The sequence below is a fragment of the Cephus cinctus genome, unplaced genomic scaffold (assembly GCF_000341935.2).
Source record: "Cephus cinctus unplaced genomic scaffold, Ccin1 Ccin1_scaffold0076, whole genome shotgun sequence".
Classification (NCBI taxonomy): domain Eukaryota; kingdom Metazoa; phylum Arthropoda; class Insecta; order Hymenoptera; family Cephidae; genus Cephus; species Cephus cinctus.
The window spans coordinates 406,397-428,148 of record NW_014332817.1 but is presented as its reverse complement, the minus strand read 5'-3'; the positions used below and the strand labels follow the sequence as shown (position 1 = coordinate 428,148).

General features: G+C 36.8%; 5 protein-coding genes across 11 annotated transcripts; 3 read left to right on the top strand and 2 right to left on the bottom strand.

Annotated features, from left to right (window-relative positions):
- Positions 1-1,474: 1,474 nt before the first annotated feature.
- On the bottom strand, positions 1,475-3,831 carry LOC107270215 (radial spoke head 1 homolog). Its single transcript, XM_025087499.1, has 6 exons — positions 3,354-3,831; positions 2,963-3,182; positions 2,682-2,908; positions 2,383-2,499; positions 2,134-2,319; positions 1,475-2,076 (listed from the first exon to the last, which is right to left on the bottom strand). The coding sequence occupies exons 1-6, from the start codon at positions 3,402-3,404 to the stop codon at positions 1,906-1,908; spliced, it is 972 nt and encodes a 323-aa protein (XP_024943267.1). The 5' UTR covers positions 3,405-3,831; the 3' UTR covers positions 1,475-1,905.
- A 142-nt stretch (positions 3,832-3,973) lies between these two features.
- Positions 3,974-12,580, bottom strand: LOC107270199 (RNA-binding protein 42). 7 transcript variants are annotated; one of them, XR_003060399.1, is made up of 7 exons: positions 12,335-12,579; positions 11,840-12,075; positions 11,392-11,766; positions 11,114-11,308; positions 8,890-9,080; positions 7,991-8,809; positions 4,513-4,650 (listed from the first exon to the last, which is right to left on the bottom strand). XR_003060399.1 is itself a non-coding variant. In XM_015745001.2 (5 exons), exons 1-5 carry the CDS (start codon positions 12,373-12,375, stop codon positions 4,526-4,528), a joined length of 972 nt encoding a protein of 323 aa, XP_015600487.1. In that variant the 5' UTR covers positions 12,376-12,577; the 3' UTR covers positions 3,974-4,525. The 7 variants fall into 7 exon arrangements, 4 of the variants coding, with proteins under 4 accessions (XP_015600487.1, XP_024943248.1, XP_024943245.1 ...); XR_003060398.1 differs by lacking the exon at positions 4,513-4,650 and having other exon boundaries at positions 8,002-8,249; positions 8,568-8,809; XR_001538270.2 differs by lacking the exons at positions 7,991-8,809; positions 8,890-9,080 and adding an exon at positions 3,974-4,290 and having other exon boundaries at positions 4,424-4,650; positions 12,335-12,576.
- LOC107270225 lies at positions 6,430-10,578 on the top strand. The gene is made up of 4 exons (XM_015745047.2): positions 6,430-6,745; positions 9,443-9,797; positions 10,085-10,317; positions 10,391-10,578. Exons 2-4 carry the CDS (start codon positions 9,541-9,543, stop codon positions 10,576-10,578), a joined length of 678 nt encoding a protein of 225 aa, XP_015600533.1. The 5' UTR covers positions 6,430-6,745; positions 9,443-9,540.
- Positions 12,581-16,303: 3,723 nt separating the features above from the next.
- LOC107269927 (ER membrane protein complex subunit 7) lies at positions 16,304-17,755 on the top strand. The gene is made up of 4 exons (XM_015744379.1): positions 16,304-16,713; positions 16,809-17,067; positions 17,149-17,223; positions 17,303-17,755. Exons 1-4 carry the CDS (start codon positions 16,478-16,480, stop codon positions 17,429-17,431), a joined length of 699 nt encoding a protein of 232 aa, XP_015599865.1. The 5' UTR covers positions 16,304-16,477; the 3' UTR covers positions 17,432-17,755.
- A 737-nt stretch (positions 17,756-18,492) lies between these two features.
- LOC107269922 (josephin-2) lies at positions 18,493-21,216 on the top strand. The gene is made up of 4 exons (XM_025087673.1): positions 18,493-18,884; positions 19,323-19,537; positions 19,616-19,796; positions 19,874-21,216. Exons 1-4 carry the CDS (start codon positions 18,831-18,833, stop codon positions 20,132-20,134), a joined length of 711 nt encoding a protein of 236 aa, XP_024943441.1. The 5' UTR covers positions 18,493-18,830; the 3' UTR covers positions 20,135-21,216.
- Positions 21,217-21,752: the final 536 nt, after the last annotated feature.

Sequence of the window (21,752 nt, the reverse complement as noted above, 5' to 3'; positions counted from 1 at the left end):
ATATATACAGCGTTGTTCACAACTATTGTGCCAGCTGAAGTTTGCGCTTCATTTGATTTCTATCAATTTTTATGCTGGCACAATTATCTTCAGCTAGCATAATGGGCTGTGCGTAACATTATCTTAAGTTCATATTTTGCCAACTCTGATCATGCTCGTGATGATAGTTTTCAATAGAAATAGGCTAAGAGCGGTGCTGGTATTCGAAGGAGGCTGTGGATATATTTCGTATTGCGTGCGAAGGTTGTACTATTGTGCCAAGAGAGGTTTTGTGCAAAGGGAGAGAGGACATAACTACCAGAGAAGCATGCAAAATAGATGAATCAAGAGTTAAAAAGAAATCCCCCATAAGAAGGAAGAACATTTAAAATAACATATTTTGCTATTGCAAAATTCGCAACACGCCGATACAATAAATAAACCATGGACATGCACGTATGTCAGAGAACCATAAACGCCATTGACATGCACGTATGCATGACTGGAAAAAGAGAAGTATGGACTGGCTGTTTATGAACGGCATTGAGACTTTTATGTTTTTGACTCACCTAAAGTAAGCTATTTATGTGCATGCGTGTTTTGACAGTGAGGAGGAAGGAAGCGTGTGTGCGTTATGTAGCGAAAGAGAAAAAGAAAAAATAGATCACGGCGTCGTGACAAGCTTCTTAATCATTTCTCTATCCATGAACGTTGCCAGAACATAACTATTGCGCGTAATTATTAACGCGCCGTGCGCCGTGTGCGTTAACATTTCTCTATTACTATACAGGTATGAGAGAGCACGTATTGATGCGAGGGAGTAACGAGTGCGAGAGTCCGTGAAAGAATGTTCTGTCATGCAATCTCCCAATAGGTATGGCTGCCTTGATCGAATCTAATTGATGACGATCGTGTACGATTTCAGGCTTTACGTAAGAGAAAGAGATAATAGTATTAATTTAAATGCGCAAAATGTAAATATAATAATACGAGGCAGCGATGTTTACGTCCAATATTGTAGACGAATGCTCGCGTCAGTTTCTGAGTATTGCAGGCGACTGTAAAAAAAAATCGAGTGTCGACAACAAACTTTTCAAGAACGCCAAAGTTTCCCTTTTTGTCCGCGTCCATTGTACAAATTGACGAATTAACGGCGTATGTAATAATTCACGTGTATTTGATATAATGTGTGAATGCAAGTATGGTAATGGCAGCTTTCGATATACAAGTATGACACGAGCGAAGAATATTTACTTCTAAAAATGGCAAATATTCGACACTTAAATGGAAGAAGAGTACACGTATATCAAGCAAATTAATTTATAATGGAAGCTTTTTAATGCATGGATTACTTATCTAAGAACAATATTTATTGTTGCTATTGTGAGGATCTGCAATAATGACAAATATATAGTCTGATAAGACTGCAGATGCCATCTACAAGAGAATCTCAAAAGTTGACTTTGAACTTGAAGGAAACGTTAATCCGGATACAATTTTTGTTCTTCTAACAAGTCAAGAAAACCAAATGATTTATGTAAGCATAACAAGGAATTGGCGGATAATAATTAAGTCGAACATGGAACGTCGTAGAGAAATTGCTTAGAAAGGTAAAAGGATCATTTGTATACAGCATTTAAAGTTAATACTACGTATAAATTGATGATATTATTACAATGTAATCGCGTGAAAGAAAGAATCGAAGTACATGTTTAAAAGATTATCTACGAGACGTGCAACGTAAAAACATGTACGTATCCGTTATTATAATTTCTTAAATAAATGGCTTAAAGGCTCATATTCTATCTCGATTAGTATTTCTCTACCTGCCATTATAAAATAAAATTGTCACAACTATAGGTATAAATGAAGTGGACATTCTTCATGCTGTTATTCAAATCTGACTTTAAGAGACGATTACATTACTTATACAGGACGTGGAATTTTATCCTCTTCGTCGTCTTCCTGATACTCGTGTTCACCGTATTCACCAGTGTACTCGTATTCTGAACATTGCAAATATTCAAGCTTTTCTAGATCCTCCTGTACAGCATCGAAGTCATCGTTGCACTTGTCCGGAATGGAATCAACGGATGCCTGAATTATTAAATATTCATTAATCTTTTCATATAACAGTTTTAATAACATGCATACCTCTTCCTGGAGCGGAATTGGTTCCGGTGGCAATAAATCAGGATTGTATCGAGTTACGTGACGAACTCGCCAAAGAGACAGGACACCCTTTTTCAAAGGTGGTGGAGACTCGAAGTTATTTTGTATCTTTTCTGCTTTATTTATATCCTCTTTAGTATTCATATCCTCGGCATCCTTGGGCATCCTCTAGTAAATTAAATAGCGTTGTTTATTAAATCTTAATTAAAAAACAATTCTTGAATTACGCACATCGAATTCATTCACTTCTTGATTTTCTACATTATCGTATTCAGGATCACGAATATGAGTATAATATCCGTGCAGCATGCAGTCATTCTCAAAGGTAAAGCATCCACGTCCGTAAGGCTGTCGTCATTTCCGGATTAAATGAGCACGTAAAAGACATTAATTAATAATCATAATTAGCTCAAGTTATATGAGGCAACTGTACATGCTACCAGTTGTCACCAGTTGACAACGTTAGCTAGTGTAAGAGATACAAAAATGTTAGCAAAGACAGCATTGATAGCCAAATGAACAATTGGTACCAAATTAAGCTGCCAAAATCCATGGTAACGATGACGTGGATAAACAAGCTGGCCAAAACCTTGCATACGGTCCTTGATCCATGTACCCATGAACTTGGTACCTGTTGACGCATAGAAATAGGTACCTAGTCCATGTCGAAGATTCTTTTTCCAGGATCCTTCATACAGATCTTGATTAGAATAGTAATATGATCCAAATCCATACTTGGTATCCCTTTTCCATTCTCCTAAAAGATTTTTCTAAAACTAGACACAATATTTTTAAACTCTTGAGAATGTACCTTCGTAGCGAGTTCCATCCGGATACCAAAAGGTACCTTGACCATGTTTAACATTTAGTCTCCATTCACCATCGTATCGCGCACCATTTCTAAACACGTAGAGTCCTTTGCCATGCCGAAGACCTTTACAATAGTTTCCTATGTAAAAATCACCATTCGGTAATATAGCTTTTCCCTGGCCATGTCTTTCACCTTGTTCATTACGTTCACCTTCGTACTCCTAATTAAAAGCTGTTTTTCTAATATGCATTTGGAACTAATAGTAACTAGTTGAGTTTTTTCACTACAGGTATACATAATGATCATTTAGCAAATGTCAAATGGCTGAAATTTATGAACGATGGAGAAAGATTTATAGGATATTGGGATCTATGAATAAATAAATGCTTACCCCTAGAGGATTACCCTTATCTTCACCATCCTCACCGGGATCACCAATCATTACGGTATTGTATGTTATAGAAATTTTTTAATATTCAGTAACTGATGTTAATTTTTTTTTTCTGTCTAACAAGGAACAAAAATCGATCATGCGATTTCAAATCATGTCATTTTTGATTCACTTTTTTTTCAGGCATGTGAACTTATTCTTATGATATGGATATCTGTATCAGCGGAATCTTTCGGTACAAAGATTATAATATAAATAGGCACGATATATAGTATATCCCGGTATTTTATCCATTCTCATCCTGACGCTTGACTCGCTTATATCCAGTAGTTGAAAATATATGCTCGTCCTGAAGAATTCAATATCAGTGAGAAAAAAGAAGTGTCAAGACCGTTATAAAAGTATTAATGCTTCCTTTATTCGCACGTGTGACATACGTAAAAAGAATCGAATTTCAAAGTACAAATCTTTCTCAGAATTTGATAGTTTACAGAGTAGATGTTCAATGAGATAAATAAATGTAGGGAAAGTTTTGATCTATCATATAACGTGTTATTAGATTTAAGGAGGTAAATAAAGAGAGAAATAAGAAATTTGAGAAAAAAAATACAATTAACAAGTATAACACAGGTATCACTTTATTTTTGTAGCATCACACAATGTAATGCTTCACCTTTATAAGTTTTTGTTGGTAGCGCTTGATGCGTGATCGATCACTCATCTCCATGTTTATCTCCTGCAGCCTCTTAGACGTCCTTAGATTAAATTCACAAGATCCTTATGATACCTCCGGTAATCTCATCCCGCGGATCTTTGTCTGCTCTTCATTTAATTAAGAAAACCCAAAGACATGTTTCTCGAGAATTGGAGGATCCAGATAATTTTACAGAGGACATCACATTCGATGCCTAATATTTCATACAGTCAGCTCTATGTCCTAAGAATATATAAATAACGATTGAGGAGTTAAAAAATTCCTAAGAGAATTCACACCGATATAGCTAAGTATTCTGAGGTATAGGGAATTCTTCAAAATTTTTACAGGATAATCGAAAACTATCGATCTACACCTTTGTCAAGTTCTTCTTCTAGTTTCATCCTGGTCCGTTAATCGATGGAGGATATTCCAGGTGTTAGGATGTATCCAGAGGGAAACTGTATTTTGACTAATTTCATCGTCCTGTCAGAAGTCCAATCAATGCCTGCTTCTCCTTTTCCTTCTTACGTACGGTTTCCAGGTTCCTTTGTTTCCATGAGCTCTTGCGCAATTTTATGGGTCGCGACCCTACGTACCTTCCTGCAACACAATGAAAAAAAAGTTCATGAATCATAGGATGAAGAAATTTATCGAATTTATGTAAAATACATAATGGTAATCCTGTAAGCAGTAAAACGACAAAGAGTGAAAGAAGTGGAGTTGTTGATTTGTTTACGTCAGTTACTTTCCCGGGCAACAGGTGATCATAATCCGTAGACTTCTCACGATGGCATAGCACGCAACACACAAATCCCGTATTCACTTGAATCTTTAAATTTCATTGAAATCTTTAGTTAAGCAGAAACGTAAAAGTCATGAAATCTTGAATTTCACGTTAGTCCATTTACACCCGAATAAATCATTCCTTTAGCGTCTCATTGTTCGTAAGAATCTTTTTAACGAGAAATATTTCTGATATACTTTCTCACTGAAGCCCCATATTTTTTTCTTAATATTGCAACGATATCTCACAGAAGTTCAAAGTTAATCCCAGACGCTTTTTCATTTCGCGCTGAGGTGAAGCAGTGAAGGGTAATATCTGAATAAATTGCGAAAACTAAAAGACTGTACCCTTTTTTCCCTTCTTGTAATAATATTCCTTCATACTCTAAATTTATTATTTAATTACTACAGTACTCGAGCATAAAGTCTGTTTTGATATGATTTACAACTGATAATGAACCTGATCATTTTTTAATGGCATTTAATAAATGGCATTAGTCTGTGGAAAGGAACTTATGATTCTAGATGCTTTAATAAATAAATTCAGGTTAACATAGCAAAGCGAGTAGACAGGGTCATGGATCAGCCGTGAAATTTTGATCAGAGCCACGCAAGGTTACACCAGGAGACAGTTGTAAATCGCTTCTTGACTCTGGTACCTCAAACACTGCTCATATATCCGTTCGTTGGTTCATCATTTCCGTGACCCAGTCGCGCTTTTGACTTATAAATCAGACAATCAAAGAGACTAAAACATAGCGAGTGTTACTCCGTCGTGTGATACTTTACGCAAGAAGGATATCCCACAGAATTAAGCTATTGTCGTCCGCCTGAAAATTGAATGAAGTTTGATAAAAATTAATCTTAAGATTCTCTGTGACAAGCTGAACGTACAATAGATGGGAAATTCAATAACGATAGGTACACCGGTGTATGGATATAAAAGCATGTTTTCGTCTGCACTTGACAAGCACGCTAACTATTTTTGGATGCAGAGAGAAGGAAATAAAGCTTAAGAATTTATATAATAGCTGAAAATTCATTCATCAAATAAGATGGACTTCCGCGCCTTTCCTCCTGCAACACATAAGAACTACTTATTGCGTCTGTCTAACTTGTCTCTACCTTTACCGTACGTACGTTTTGGCTTTTATTTGATAAAACGTTCATGATTGCGGATCGGATTGAAATAGAATGAGTAACTAAAGAAATTAGTATGCCATGTATACAACCAAAGAATACTAGCGATTTATGAAACCAAAGATGAAATTGGGTTCAGCCATTGAAGGCATCCGCCTACTAGGACAAAGAGCAATGTGGCTTTTGAAAATGTGTGCCGCAATTCATTTTTAATCTGCAGGCAGTATCTTCAGAGCATTACGAGGGTATTAATCTATCAAGTATCAAGAACTATTTGGTATTTCATTTCGACGCCCACGGGGATGTTTCTGCAGTATGCACGTCTGATTCACGTGGCGGAAAAAGTTGAGGATTGGTTCTTTATATCCGAAAATCCGATTGGCCTGTTTCCGAAGGGTGGGGTCTTACGGATCGGGTAGGGGTTGTTGAATGAGTACCGAGACGCCCGTCGACGCGACGCATTCCGTCGTAGTCACCCTGACGATCAACGAAACGAACACCGAGAACTACGGGGAAAACCAGTCATCCTCTTCAATAACGTCGTTTTTCTTTATCAAGGATACAAAGTTTCGATTTCATTTCTTCTTTTCACTGCATCCCCTTTTCCTTTAATAAATCCTGTGCAACCACGAAGAAGGAGGATCCATCCCCTGACTTCAAAACAATCACGGAAGCGCCAAATCACTGGGGATAAAAAAAGTGAACAGATAAAGAAATTAGAAGAAATAAATTACCAAGACAAGAAAATTCATACTTGGATAATCTGCAGCGGGTAAGTGCAGCAGTCTGTCTTTTTTTTATTCGCGCGCTGCTTATTTCCAAATCCGATCGACTATCAGGGGTTAGAAATCACCAAATGAATCTCATGAATACGCACACGGACGAAGAAACCAAAAAAATTTTAACACATTAGAATCATTGCTCCTGATGTCCACTGCTAATAGATCCGAAGTCATCCGCTAAACGTACAGTGCAACCCTTGGGGTGGTAGACAGCAGAACTTGTTGATAACATATAACAGCCACAAGAAAATAAAATAATTCGTTAGCTTGATTAGTTACATTAACTTTTGATAATACATTCGAGCTAATAATTTCAAAATTACTGATACGCTCTTCCGGTACCTTGACTTCCATCTACCTGTTGCTTATGAGCATACACAAGTATTTGCACCAATCGCGCAGTGAACTAAACACATCCATTCTTTGAAATTTAAATGAAATTTGATCCTTGATTTGTAGAATTTTCAAACTCAGAGCAAAGTTCAAATTTGTCACACGCAGTACAGGCACTTTACAGAGGAGATTTATCTATGGAGAGTTAATATTTTTTGTACATCTAAGCTATCGTCAGACATTGAAACAATTATTTGATATATGCGAACCGGGCGAGAGGGAAAGAGAGAAAATTATAAAGTTAGAGAATGGGTGAGATACGACGAGGGCAGAGAACACGAGGGACAGTGTTGTAATGAAAAACAACTGTTTTAATTTTGCATGACCTATTAAATCTCACGTCAGCTCACCATCAGACTTTCGATTGACGTCCATGCAATTATCTGAGAGCTTATCGATATTCCGTTCATTCAAAGCAATTCTCGAATGAGAGGGGACCAGCAATGCGAGGGGTAGCATTCACCATGACTTTTAGACTACCTCTTGTAAATCGCGAGATTTCACATACTATATATGTATTCAGCGTATTGCGTAGAAACGATTGATCCTCAAGCAGAGACAGGATAGACCAATGGATTGGAAAGTAAAAATATACGTAAAACCCCATACAAACAGAATAATACAACAACGTCTTTTCAGAAAAATGAATTCACTGAACGTAAAAGAATTGAAAACCTGGCAAGTCTCTCATTCATTCTTAGTTATGGCCCCTAACATGTTTGTTACACGATGACAATAACCACATTGATATGGATTCTTGTGATTCCGTTCAAATGTTTTAGCTATATATAATGCTCTTGAACAGAGAAATATATCGGTGGTAAAATTCAATAATGTTTTACTTATGCTTGCTCATGGGCGTTGTCGCTCTTGTATGCAAGCAAAATATACACTCTTTCGTAATGCATAGATTGATGCACTTTAATAAGACACACTGATCATTCTCTCTGCAAAAGTAGATGGTTACTGAAATGGACTCGTTGCTGCTCCTTCTAATGCATCGTAGAGGTACCGTACTCCAGGTGCACTTGAATTTTCAGAGCCATGGGAATACCACTGATAAGGCATCTCTGGTTAATTGAACCTGGTTCTGATTAGAGTCTGTAACGTGATAAGTTCTATGATAATTCAAAGATCACAGGATTCGAGAGTAATTTAATTAGTCCTAGAAATGTTTGGTTAGCACAATCAGCCGATCCGCCAACAGCCTCTCAAGTTTTAATCGAAAATTAGAAATCTTTGTTCTATTGAAGAACGAGGGATGGATGCTTATGTCACTTCAATTGTCTGTTCAGGATCATTCACAACGGGTTTCCCATCGATAGACTTCTAGTTCTCCATAACAAGGTTCAGTATTCTCTGGTACACTTGGATGGAACCGGCATGACTTTCTTGAAGATTGGCATTCTGTATATTTACCAAAGAAATACGAGAGGAACATGATGATCGAAATTTTTTAAGAGTTCAGCGTCCAAATGAGCTGATTCCCACTCTACCAGATACAGGGACGTGTGTTGGACACGTGTTTTTATTCGTGGCAACGTACGCAGGCAGAAACTTAAGAATGTCGGCACGCAGGCACGCACGTATTATCAGTTTTTCTACGGTGGTGTCTCTCTCCTCTTCGCCTCAGACGTCCCGATCACAAGCACATAGCAGTTCTAAATATATCAGGAATGTTATACAAATAGACTCACGCATTGCAGAAATTCACTGAAACGTAAACAGCATGCCCTCTTACCTATAAATCAGCGTTGAATGATTTAAAAGCGTTAACGAATTGTCAAGTGGTCATCCCTTCTAGTGTGCTCAAATATGACCATTACGTATGCCACCACCACCCACAGCCATTTTATATGTTCAGGAGCCACATGTGCATATCCACACTCGACGACGACTTTACATATACGTATCCACATTAGCCGGTGACACCTATGCGGATACGAGTGGAAAATCGTAAATAAACCATTTTTCTGGTATAGAAATGTACCATGAATGACGAATGGATTCGACGGAGACGGCGTGAAATATTAATTAAGATTACCCTCGCAACTGTAAATTAATGTTATTTGATCCAGAAAATTTGGTATTCTCGCACAGAACAAATATCCGAGTGGTTAATTAATATTGTAAGGGAAAACGTAAACAAGAAGTTGTAAGGACCTATATGGAGAATTTGTTTTTCCAAGTATGTTGTCCTGTGCGAATGTGCGTTGACCCGTTTATGCTAATATCGCCTAATACTACATAATTATGTTTCGCCATGTTGTATTACTATACTTATATATTTACAGTATACATTTGGCTGGAAGGACGCCGAAAGTATTGAAGGAATACTCGAATTTTCAAAGAACAAGCAACTGAAGCGGATACTGCAAAGGAAGAAATAATAATGACATGGACAACAAGTTGCTCATCGCGGATGACAAGAACAAGGAGAACGAGTACGACGACATCCAGATTGGCCATGACTTTAGTCTTGATCATAGGGTTGAATGCAATGTCGGTGCTGCCAAGTCAGGCAGCGTCCACTTTGGACCGTAAATTAACTTTGGAGAAAAATGATCTTTCTGAACCTCTATCGTCATCGACTTGGAAAGCACGCTACTGGGAATGGCTTGTTTCATTGGCCAAAGACTGCGACAAGGAGTAAGTACAGCACCCTAACGAAGATTCAAAAGATTATAAGTATTAGAATTGTCTGGACACGAATATCTCTATGGACACGAATACATCTATAGACACGAAATATGTTTTTACCCATTCTGAAGGATTCATCATGTTAAAGAGCCCGTCTCTGTATACTCAATCCATCAATCAGTATGCCACCCTTCTACTTGTCCAAATAGCACTGGCTGGCACTATGTGTCACAGACTAGTCTCATCGTCTTGAATTTCCTTAAGTCTTATTAACCAGCTTTTTCCTATCCTTTCAGAATGCAGGTAGATGGGAAATTGGATTCTGAGATAGATCCATGGAGAGAAGGTAGTAGAAGCTTTGATGTGGAATTAAAATCAACTTCCCCATCTGTCAGACAAGTTGCCAGTAGGCTCTCGAAGAAGGATGTATTCGTATCACGTGGCTGGGGTGCTGGTGGTATGCCGTTCTCTGTACTTTACATGAGTCCACATAACACACGGAATAATGGACCAAGTAATGGCGTACCAGGTAAATAATGCAAAAGATTTCCTTTTCACAGTCAAATAAGTAACTGATATTGAGAACGAGATGCTCTTTTCAGGAAGTGGTTTAGTGGAGCCTGCACGAGCTCTTCCTTTGGAACATTCCCTGACACCGGCAACGGTATCCAGGCATCCACCGAATTATCGGCTGGCGCCTAGAAATGGAGCTTCCGGTCAACCAAGACGGCAATATTCAATAATACCTCAACTCTTTGTGTCCTATGGTTGGGGACCGCTTGGGAGATAGAGATATTATTCAGCTAGTACATATACGCTTATATGCTTGCTTGCCACCTATATACCTCATTGTGTTTGAAATTGTATTGCGGTTGTCATTGTTGGAGCAATTACTAGTCAAGGATAAGGTTTAAGTTATAACAAGATTCTAGATCCTATTGCTGTGTATAAATATCAAACGGTATTTTTCGTCAATAAGACGCAACCTTAGAGATTCTCAATTGAAAAATGCGAAATGAATCTATTAAAGGAGCCCTTTTTCTGCACGTCTAATTATTATGGCTTGGCTACTTTAGAATCATTATAAACGATGCAATATAATATCTTTATTTTTTAAAAGATATTGCATTCACCATATAAACATTCACAATAGGTGTACGCTTAGTAGACGGAATAATATTTGCCAAAGGCGATTTGAGACAGGATGCTTTCCATGAAATAGAGATTGATTAATTCCGTGGTCTCAATCCCTAATGCCCTAATTCAAATATTAAAACGCGAATGTTTCATAAATAGTATTATGAAGAATATAAAATGGGGCTTACCATTCATCTCCTTCATAGCTTTAATGAAGTCCTGTGGATCCTTGAAAGAGACAAATCCAAAACCCTTGGTTTTATTAGTTCGCTTGTCCCTGACGACTTTTGCTCTTTGGAAGCTGGTATATTTGCCAAAGACCCTTACTAGCATTTCATCGGTGACGTCGTTACCTAGATCGCCGCAAAATATCCTAAAGTCATCTGTGAATTGTATGAAACAAAGAAAAAAATTAAATATTAGAATAGTGATGCATTAAAAATATTTTTTAACAAAAAATATATACCGTCATCCCATTCAAGTAGGGATGGGTCTTCCCAAGTTTGTCCACCAGCCATTCGGATGATCTTCTTGTTTTTCTTTCCTTTTCCTTTTGGATGACTTTCCTCAGCACTAGCATTAGCCATGATGGAACTAGCTTTACCTTGGCTGATTGCTAATTCGGCAGCAGTGCTAACACCTTTTACCTTTGGTTTCCTTTTCCCATCATCCTCTGGTATTTTTGTATTGATAATCTGTTCAATGATTTCTGGATGTATAATTGGTGCTGATGGTGACTCGTATGTTTTTGGAGTGGCACTCAAACAAGGATCCACCATATTTGATAAGTAGGGATTACTTATTTGTGCAGGTGATGAGTAAGTTGTAATGGGTACAGAACCTACATAACAATATGCCTAATTAATTTATACAATTTAATTAATGATTAAGACTTTTCTTTGTAAAAAAATTACCTTGTCTAGCAACTTGGGGTGGTATAAGTATTGGTGGAGGAGGTGGTGGTGGTGGCGGTGGTGGTGGAGGAAAACTAATCATTGGTGGAAATGCCAGCGAAGCTGCAGCTGCAGCAACTGCTGGTGTTGGTAATTCATGTTGCTCCAATTGCCGAGCAACCTGACTATATGTATTAGCTCCGATAACTGTCCTAACCATTGGAGCAACCATCTGACCCCCAATTTCCGCTTCAAACCTGAATTAATAATAAAGAAATAGTAATAACTCAAAAAAAAGCCCCCATTAAAACACCATGAATTTATTAATAGCAAGAAAAGTTCAATACAGAATAAATACAGTCCAAATCTTGATATGATTGAAAATAGTAATTACTTTGTACTACTAACAAAAATTAGTAGAAAAAGAATCACAAGAATGATTAAAACAATCAATGCAACGAAAAGTTTGAGAAAGTTCCAGAACCTAGAGGGTAAAACCATGTTACTTGCAATTACCTGTTCATTTCGTCTTCCATTTGTCGCAATTTTTCCTCCATTTCGACAATTTCTATATGTAATTCTTCTAAATAAATGTAACACTGCTCAAAACGTTACAAATACGTTGCTTCACTGAAAATTAACAGTTATAAGTAAACTGTAACTCAACAAGCCCACTGAAGCCCACTAAACTTATACCACAGCGGCGACTCAAGCACTATTGCAACCATGGACGATGTAGTTGTATACACAGGCGTCCTCACAGTACTGTTAGCCAGAGATGAGTAGGGTGATGCACAACGCTATGGTTTTAGGCGATACCAAAATCATGGCGCTAAATCGTAGTGGCCAGTCCGGACGTAGGATTTTGTGATCGTCGCCCCCGTCGACAAAGCGAATCCCGTCGTAGCCGAGCTGAACGTGAACACGAAAGTGTAGCTTGGCGGGCAGAGGTTTTCCGCAACTTACCGCTGGTTCCTAGAGCAACCCTTAGAAAGAGGCCGCTTATCAGATATTGCCTAAATCTTTTTTTTCGTAATCTTAAATTCAAATGTACAGTGTAAGCTCGATAAGATTTACTAAGACAAAAGTCAGCACCTTATGCCTGCCTGTGTTAAGTAGTGCAGCGATGCGGTGCTAGCTTCCATCATTATTTAACAATAGTTCCAAACGGAACTATGGTCCCAACATTGAGTACTTGAGAGAACTATTTCGGAACTGTTTGAAGCACAATCTGAAAACAACACTGAAAGCCAGCTCCTTATGCATACCTGCACTGAAGCGTATCGTGCGACTAGTATCCTTAATAGGTATTTTACCGATGTTACGTAGCAGAACTATTGTTAAAACCTACCAGGAACTATAGAACTTCTCGAGAACCATTGAAAAAGCCTATTGTTCACAATTATTTTAGATGTATTTATACGCTGGTACATGGGTAAGTGTTGTGCCGTGATTTTTCGATTCACGGTCACAAGGCGACTCCAGCTACCGATACATATAACGTTTTCGCTTTCTGGTTCCCTTCGAATTACCACCCTGCTCAGAAGCTACGCTCCCGGGTTGATTCGTATAGATATGCCATCGCTCTCGTAAGATTTCGTTATTGTTTAGTTGACGTCCAGGTGCTCGAATCTGCCGTGGGGAGATAGTCTTGACGTAGGGAGTTGCCCGGCAGAGGAGAGTACCCGACGGAGACGTCTCCACTGACCGGCAGAAGCTCGGGTGAGATGCTGGCGCTCCGCTGGAGATGGGCAAAGGGTTGTCGAGCAATCGTAATCTTAAATTCAAATGTACAGTGTAAGCTCGATAAGATTTACTAAGACAAAAGTCAGCACCTTATGCCTGCCTGTGTTAAGTAGTGCAGCGATGCGGTGCTAGCTTCCATCATTATTTAACAATAGTTCCAAACGGAACTATGGTCCCAACATTGAGTACTTGAGAGAACTATTTCGGAACTGTTTGAAGCACAATCTGAAAACAACACTGAAAGCCAGCTCCTTATGCATACCTGCACTGAAGCGTATCGTGCGACTAGTATCCTTAATAGGTATTTTACCGATGTTACGTAGCAGAACTATTGTTAAAACCTACCAGGAACTATAGAACTTCTCGAGAACCATTGAAAAAGCCTATTGTTCACAATTATTTTAGATGTATTTATACGCTGGTACATGGGTAAGTGTTGTGCCGTGATTTTTCGATTCACGGTCACAAGGCGACTCCAGCTACCGATACATATAACGTTTTCGCTTTCTGGTTCCCTTCGAATTACCACCCTGCTCAGAAGCTACGCTCCCGGGTTGATTCGTATAGATATGCCATCGCTCTCGTAAGATTTCGTTATTGTTTAGTTGACGTCCAGGTGCTCGAATCTGCCGTGGGGAGATAGTCTTGACGTAGGGAGTTGCCCGGCAGAGGAGAGTACCCGACGGAGACGTCTCCACTGACCGGCAGAAGCTCGGGTGAGATGCTGGCGCTCCGCTGGAGATGGGCAAAGGGTTGTCGAGCAAGCGGAGATAAGGTTTCGTTACGATAAGGGGAGGAACTTCCTGCCCGAGTTAAAGATGTGGTACTCAGCTGTCGTCCAATGTCCCGGGGAAGCCGCCGTGGAGGATCTCCAAATGTTACGTACCGATTTGCTAAGGAACGCTCTCCACTTGATTCAAAGGGACGACATGAGGGAAAGGAAGAGTTATAAGGATCTCGACAAATCGGATAATCAGAATGATTAGTTCTCGAATTTGGCCTTCATCAAAGCAGTCTATCTCGTTGATAATTTTTCTAGCTGTGTTTCGAAACGGTACAGAAAGTTATCGCTCGTGTACTTCTCGCGTTGCTCTCGCGATATCCAGGAAATTCTATGGATTTTCTGTGAGTGTTCTGGAAGTGCAGTGCTGTGTCCTAGTGTAGTGCCCACCTGAGCGTCTTCTGGATGCACTTCTTGGCCTTCACGGATTAGCTGCACCAGCTCCGGTAAATATATCTCCACGTTCCATCGTTTACACCGTCACAGTTTTCTTCAGCCCATTTCATGCCATCTCTTTCTATACTCTTTATCATTCACCTTTATTTACGAAAAAAAGTGTGACGTAGTGAATTGATACGTTTGAATAAGTGCGTCGCGAAGACATTATCTAAAGTTCGCGGAAATTCGCGTATTGGTCTATTCGTAACAAGTGAAGAATTAGTCCGCAACCGAAAATACAGAAAGTGCAAAATAGTGGCCATGGCTGGAATCGTTAAGTCGTCACCAAAGTGGACCTCGAGTGTCGAAAGATGTACTGGACCAATGAACAATACAAATGGACAAGAGAAAGGCAGACGAAGATCCTGGGGTAAGTGATCTTTTTCTTTTTTCCTTTTTTTTTTCTACTCACCATAAACATTTATGTAAGCGTCCATGCTGAAAGCCATAAATTTGCTATACTCAGCAGATACCGGAAGTATAGCATAGATCTGACTTATATTTGTGTGAGATTTTGGTGATGCATTCGGAAAGTGTTCCCATGTTGCGCGGTAGTGTCTGACTATATTTCCAGCTATACTTGTTTCCGAGTGATCAACCGCAGATTCTGCTGCGTACTAAATAATTTTTCCTCGTCCACGCGAGTCTTCTGGATTTTGCCAATTCCGCGTTTATAGCGCACCGACGAGAAAAGAACACTGTGGACTCTCTATTAAAATACATATTTATACATATTAAATTAATACATATAATACATATTATATTAACATTACAAAAATGGAGGTGCTACCATAGAGTTAATACAGATAGAGCAGACAAGCCATAGGCTGCTCTGCAAGTGGAAGTGTCCGTTCGCTCATAATGAGAAAGAAAAAGATAGCTGAACCCCTTTAGCTATCCGTCTTTGCACCCTGATTTGCATCTATCTCTCTCTTCGCCGCTGCCGCGTTGAGAGCTGGCTTGTCTGCTCTATCTGTATTAACTCTATGGGTGGTACACGGATGTCAGCTCCAGCATCGCACTTTTTTAAAATCTCTTAAAAATGATTCAACAATAGGCTTTTTCAATAGTTCTCGAGAAGTTCTACAGTTCCTGATAGGTTTCAACAATCGTTCTGCTACGCAACATCGGTAAAATATGTATTAACTATGCTTGTGGCATCATACGCTTCAGTGCAGGCAGACATGAGTTGCTTGCTTTTGTCATATTAAACTTACCGAGCTTACACTGTGCGATTGAATTTAGGATTGCAAAGAAAAAAAGGATTTAGGCTATATCCGATGAGTTGTCTCGTTCTAAGTGTTGCTTTGGGAACCAGCGATACGTAGCGGAGGACTCTGCCCGCCAGGCTACCCGTTCGTGATCACGTTCAGCTCGGCTACGACGGGATATGCATTATCGAAGGAGGCGATGATCACAAAATTCTAGTCCCGGACTCGCCGCTACGATTTAGCGCCATGTTTTTGGTAACGCCTAAAATCGTAGTGTTGTGCATCTCCTTACTCATGTCTGCTGTTAACCAGAAATAGTGTGAAAATCTAAAGTCGCCGTGAGTGTAATTTCTTACATACAAACAGTTTGTGGTGTAAGAAAGAAGACATTTGTTGTATTTTTCTACCAATTGTATTATACATATGTAACGAATTGAGAATACACATTAAAATTATTGTACTAAATAGTATAACAGTTGAAAAATGACATGTATTAGAGAACTTATTTATTCGTTAGTGTTCTTACTATCGTGTCTCATATTCGTGTCAGCTGATGTAAGCACGGCAAATCGTATGACCATTGATAACGATGAAGATTCTTCAAGCGATCTTTACGTTATTGAAGGTAAAGTGTTTCCTTGGGAAAATGCAGCGTCAAGCGGATGGCAACTTATGACGCACGTAATGGTTAATGGTGGAGAGCATTATGGTTTTCTTAGGTAGGTTTTATATAAGAAAACATTGTGCATGCATGAAATAATAGAATAACTGCTTATTTGTTATCGGATTGTCTAATGATGTTATTTGTTTGTAGGGAAGATGGCACATTTGTCATTTCAAATGTGCCTTCTGGCTCTTATGTTGTTGAAGTTGTGAATCCTAATTATGCTTATGAACCAGTGAGGGTAGAAATCAATTCCAAGGGAAAATTCAGAGCCAGAAAAGTAAACTTGGTTCAGACGTCACAAGTGATTCAAGTACCATATCCTCTTAAGATGAGACCCTTTACTCCATTCCGATATTTCCAACTTAGAGAACAATGGAGGGTAACAGATTTTCTTTTTAATCCAATGGTATGTAATTCTAATATCCCTTTTATTTTACTTTTATACATAGATGTCTAATAACCAATGTCTTGTCTGATATTTGTTTAGGTTCTTATGATGATTCTCCCCTTGATATTGATTATGATTTTACCAAAAATTATGAATGACCCAGAAACCAGAAAGGTTTGCAATTTGTTTCATATTTATGCAAATTCATAGATATTTATAATAAACATTAATATCATGTATATATGTCTTACAGGATATGGAACAGTTAAATAATCTGACAATTTACAACATGCCAGAAATGTCAGAAGTAATCACATCATTCTTTGCTGGGGGTGAAAAGCCAAAGACAAAAGCAGTAAAAGCAGCGAAAAAAAGACAATAATTGTCAAAGCATTAGACTATTGTTTTGTTGCTTACTGAAAAAATCCTATTTCTATTACATTTTTTTTTTATTGACGTAACGGTCAAAAACTGAATGAATAACGTTCCGTATCTCAATGTGGTATCATTACGAGCCTTATGTTTTTAGTTTGATATTTCTAATACAGTTTACATGAATGTAGAATGCACTTTGTCTAGTCTGCATTTATAAGTATAATTTATTAATACTTTTAGATCATACAATTGCAATATATTGTAATTAATGATTAGGTCATACCACCTAGACTCATTTTCTTATTAAGAATAAATGATGCTCTGATACAAATTGTGTATGAAAGTTTAAACCATAAACCTTGCACACCTTTCTATAACTGTTATATCTAGTAGCTTTATGAAACTATTTACAAAATATGAATTCAAGATATTTATTGTATCTAAGAACTTTATCTTTGAAATTTATTTTTTATTTTTTGTTGCACACCAATACCTTATCTCAATAAATAGTCATATCTCGCTGTTCAATTACTTTCAATACTAGTAGACTTATCCTGAAAAGAATAAAGTACATTGCATGTCATTCGATATAACTATATTCCATTGCACAAATATGTATAATGTACTGACTCCTCAAACAATCCTTGCAATCAAATTAACCTCTTTAGTCTCAATTTTCAGACTAGTCTTATTACTGTTTTCGACATAAAGGCAAGCATATAATTTTTGTAAATAACATAAAGTATTCGTTTTATCCTTAATAATACTTCGTGCTCACAAACGTACTACAAATGTGAAAATTATAATTACCAACCATAGTTGTCACCACCAGTTAACGATTTCACTTAGAAATATTGTTGACCAGCTAACGGTAAGTTTTGAAGTGACAACTAATTTTAAAAAAATTGATAACTAAATCGCATTAAAAAAAACTTAAATCAATACATAACAATAAGACAATAATGTATACATATCTAAAGTGAATGATTATATTTTTATGTAAAGTTCTCTCTATTCGTGGTAAGTTATTATGCACAGTTGGTAAATTGTTATGACGTTGACCCACGTTGAAAGTTTTCATAAACACCTGTCTGAAATTCTTCGTCGCGAATTTTCATAGTCGAAGCTTTCGATTTATACCATCGCAACGAGTCGTACGACGTGTAGTAGCTAAAGACTGTTTAACGATATAACAGAATAACTATTATCCACTACAAAATAATAGATCTGTCAAACATGAATGGGATATACTCATCAATTTTTGTGTAGATAACGACGAGAGAAGAAATCGTAAACTCTTTTCGCGTAATATTTTTGTATATCAACGTGAGAACGTAAGAACTATTACATTTTGCTCTTTATAATTGTGCTGTCAACAAGGTAGTTGACAGAATTATGTAGTTGAAATGGTGAAGAGTGCTACAATTGACATGACTGGCTCTATATATCATGAACGTCAGGTAATTATAAAATGTATGACGTTATATTTATGCTGTCAGAGTCATGCTTAATTATTGACATTCATTATGCAATTAAAATGTCAGTTATACTTAGATATATCGATGTGATTAGATGGAAATAAATGTGTAATGACTGATTGTTTACTTATTATAGTAACCAGAATTATTCTTCATTCTGTATTAGTATTTTTCTGATAGAAATTTAATACAAGACACATATCTTTATATGTCAAATAGTTACTCATGTATATATGTTTTGGAGAACAAATGTTACTATTGAGTGAACTGTATGAACATTTAATTGTGTAAGATACCTGCATAGTAGAATTGGTATATCTATCGTGGAACAAAAAAACTTGATATATAAAAGTTTTGTCAGCAGTTTTTAATTGTTACGTTATTTTCTTTCTAAAATAGATTCTTACATGTTATTTATAGGTGAAAGAGCTATGTGCTTTACATGCTCTGAACAATTTATTTCAAGAACGAGGTTTCAGCAAACAAGAACTAGATCAGATTTGCTATAGCTTAAGTCCTGACGTATGGATCAATCCTCATAAGTCATTACTTGGGCTTGGGAACTATGATATTAATGTTATTATGGCTGCATTGCAGCATAAAGGTCGTGAAGCAGTTTGGTTTGACAAACGCAGGTTTGTATATTGAGTCGATCAATTGAATTATATATGACTGAATCTTCTGTACAATTTGATTGTGATTACTGTTTCCAGAGACCCAAACTGTTTGTGCCTAGAAAACATAGAAGGCTTTATTTTAAATGTTCCAACCGAGTACAAATTGGGTTTTGTCCTTTTACCTTTAAAAAGACGTCATTGGGTTGCATTGCGCAAAATTCATGGTGCCTTTTATAATCTTGATTCTAAATTGGATGCCCCACAACTTATTGGAAAGGTTGATAAACTTTTTTATTATCATTATTGATTATCAATCATGTACACAAGCATTCTATAAAAAGTCTTATTTGTTAGGACAACGAGTTACTAGCGTACCTGAAGGAGCAAATAGATAGCAAGGAGAAGGAACTATTTCTTGTCGTATCCAGAGAAGTGGACAGTACACAGGGATGGTTAATGGACAAATACGAGAATCAAAATCAGAATGGCATTGATTATGATTCCATAAAATATATTGAAGATAGTTTATCTGTGGATTTAAGTTCAAAAAAATCTACAGAGATAGAAGAAACTAATACAAATGAGCAGTTACAGAATAATCACAATTCCAGGTAATTAGCGTAAAATCAGCCTGCTGTAGCTTGTATGTCCCTTCAATAAATTTCAAGCAAGAAATCACCCGTAAATAGTAGAATACTGATGACAATAGTTTTGAGATCAAATAAAAAACAAATGAATAGCATTAATGACAAAGTCTAGTGTTTAAGAAAATAATTTATTTGTCAAGGTTCTTAAGTTACTACATGCAAATGATATTCAAGAAGTTTGTTATTTATTTACAGCTAATTATGCAGAAATGTATATGAGAATAATTTAATATTCAGCACATTGAGCACCTTCGATAATCATATAGAGTATATTTAACTTTATACTCAAAGTACGAACTATGGAGAGATTGCGTATTTTTTTAATACCATTACTCTACACGATATGCAATATGAATTAGTATGCTAGTCGCATATAGTACGAAAGATTGCATTTACAACAAATTGAACGTTAAACAATTTTATAAGCACGTACAAAAGTAATATTTAACAATACATTTGCTGATTTTGTAAATAATCGCGTGTCCCAGGTTCTATTTATAAAAGTTTACTTTTTATTTACAATGATACCAATGGATGATAATGCCAATGGGTTTGAAAGAATACTTGATCATAAAGTAAAAAAGTGTAATGGCTAATTGCAGTTGAATTTCAAGTACCCCTTTTCTTTATCAGAGTTACTTTCCATATTTCGCATAATATAAAGGATAAGGCTGTCGCTTGATGTGTCAAATAATTTCTAACAAAAGTTACTTTTTTTTAGTCAATAGAAAAATCCTGTAAAAAATGTCGGGATAAATATTTTCTGATTGATCATTTGTGAGCTTTTTGTGCACACTTCTTTTGTTGTATACTTCTAAGGTAACTATAAGCTTTACGTACCTTATATTTAAGAAGATAATGAACATATGTCAACGATAAGATTTAGCTATGATGACTTCTATGTATTAGAATAAATTTCTATCAAATTATAGTAGGAAAAATTCCTTTGTGTAAAACCTAAGAAAAACAAGGCTTGAACAAAGTGACACTTGATATATATGTTTGTGTGTGTGTATATATATTATAGTGAATATTAATATTTTGAGTAGACTTCTGCAATTTACTTTTACTTATTAAGAGTAGCATTCATTTTCAATTTAATCCTGTTAGTGTTCAAACTTGATTACGTCATTGAGAGTGATGATTTGATATGATAATTTATCTTTATTTCTGTTGTTATCTTGCAAAGTAATAAATTAAGATTATTCGTATTACGCAATCAAGTAACAAAATATATAAATGATCCAATATGGCATTAATGGGAACAAATGATTTTGAAAACCAGTGTCAATCAAATTCATATAGAGTCAATGAATTACATTTTTAATTTTTCTTTGAGATATAGGAAAGTTCTTTTGTACTGTTATTGCTTTTTTCATTTCGTTACCATTTCTATATTGGTGAAGAGTTTAATGGTTGTCATTCAGTCAAGCAGTTTGTCTAAAATCTATGGTACCATTGTTCTGTGTTGTGTGGTATAGTTAAAAAAATGGTGTGTTTATGAAAAGTATATAATCTAGGTACACGTCGAAAGACTTTTTCGAAAGTTAATTAGCAGATTTTCTAAATGACCTATCGTAATGCAG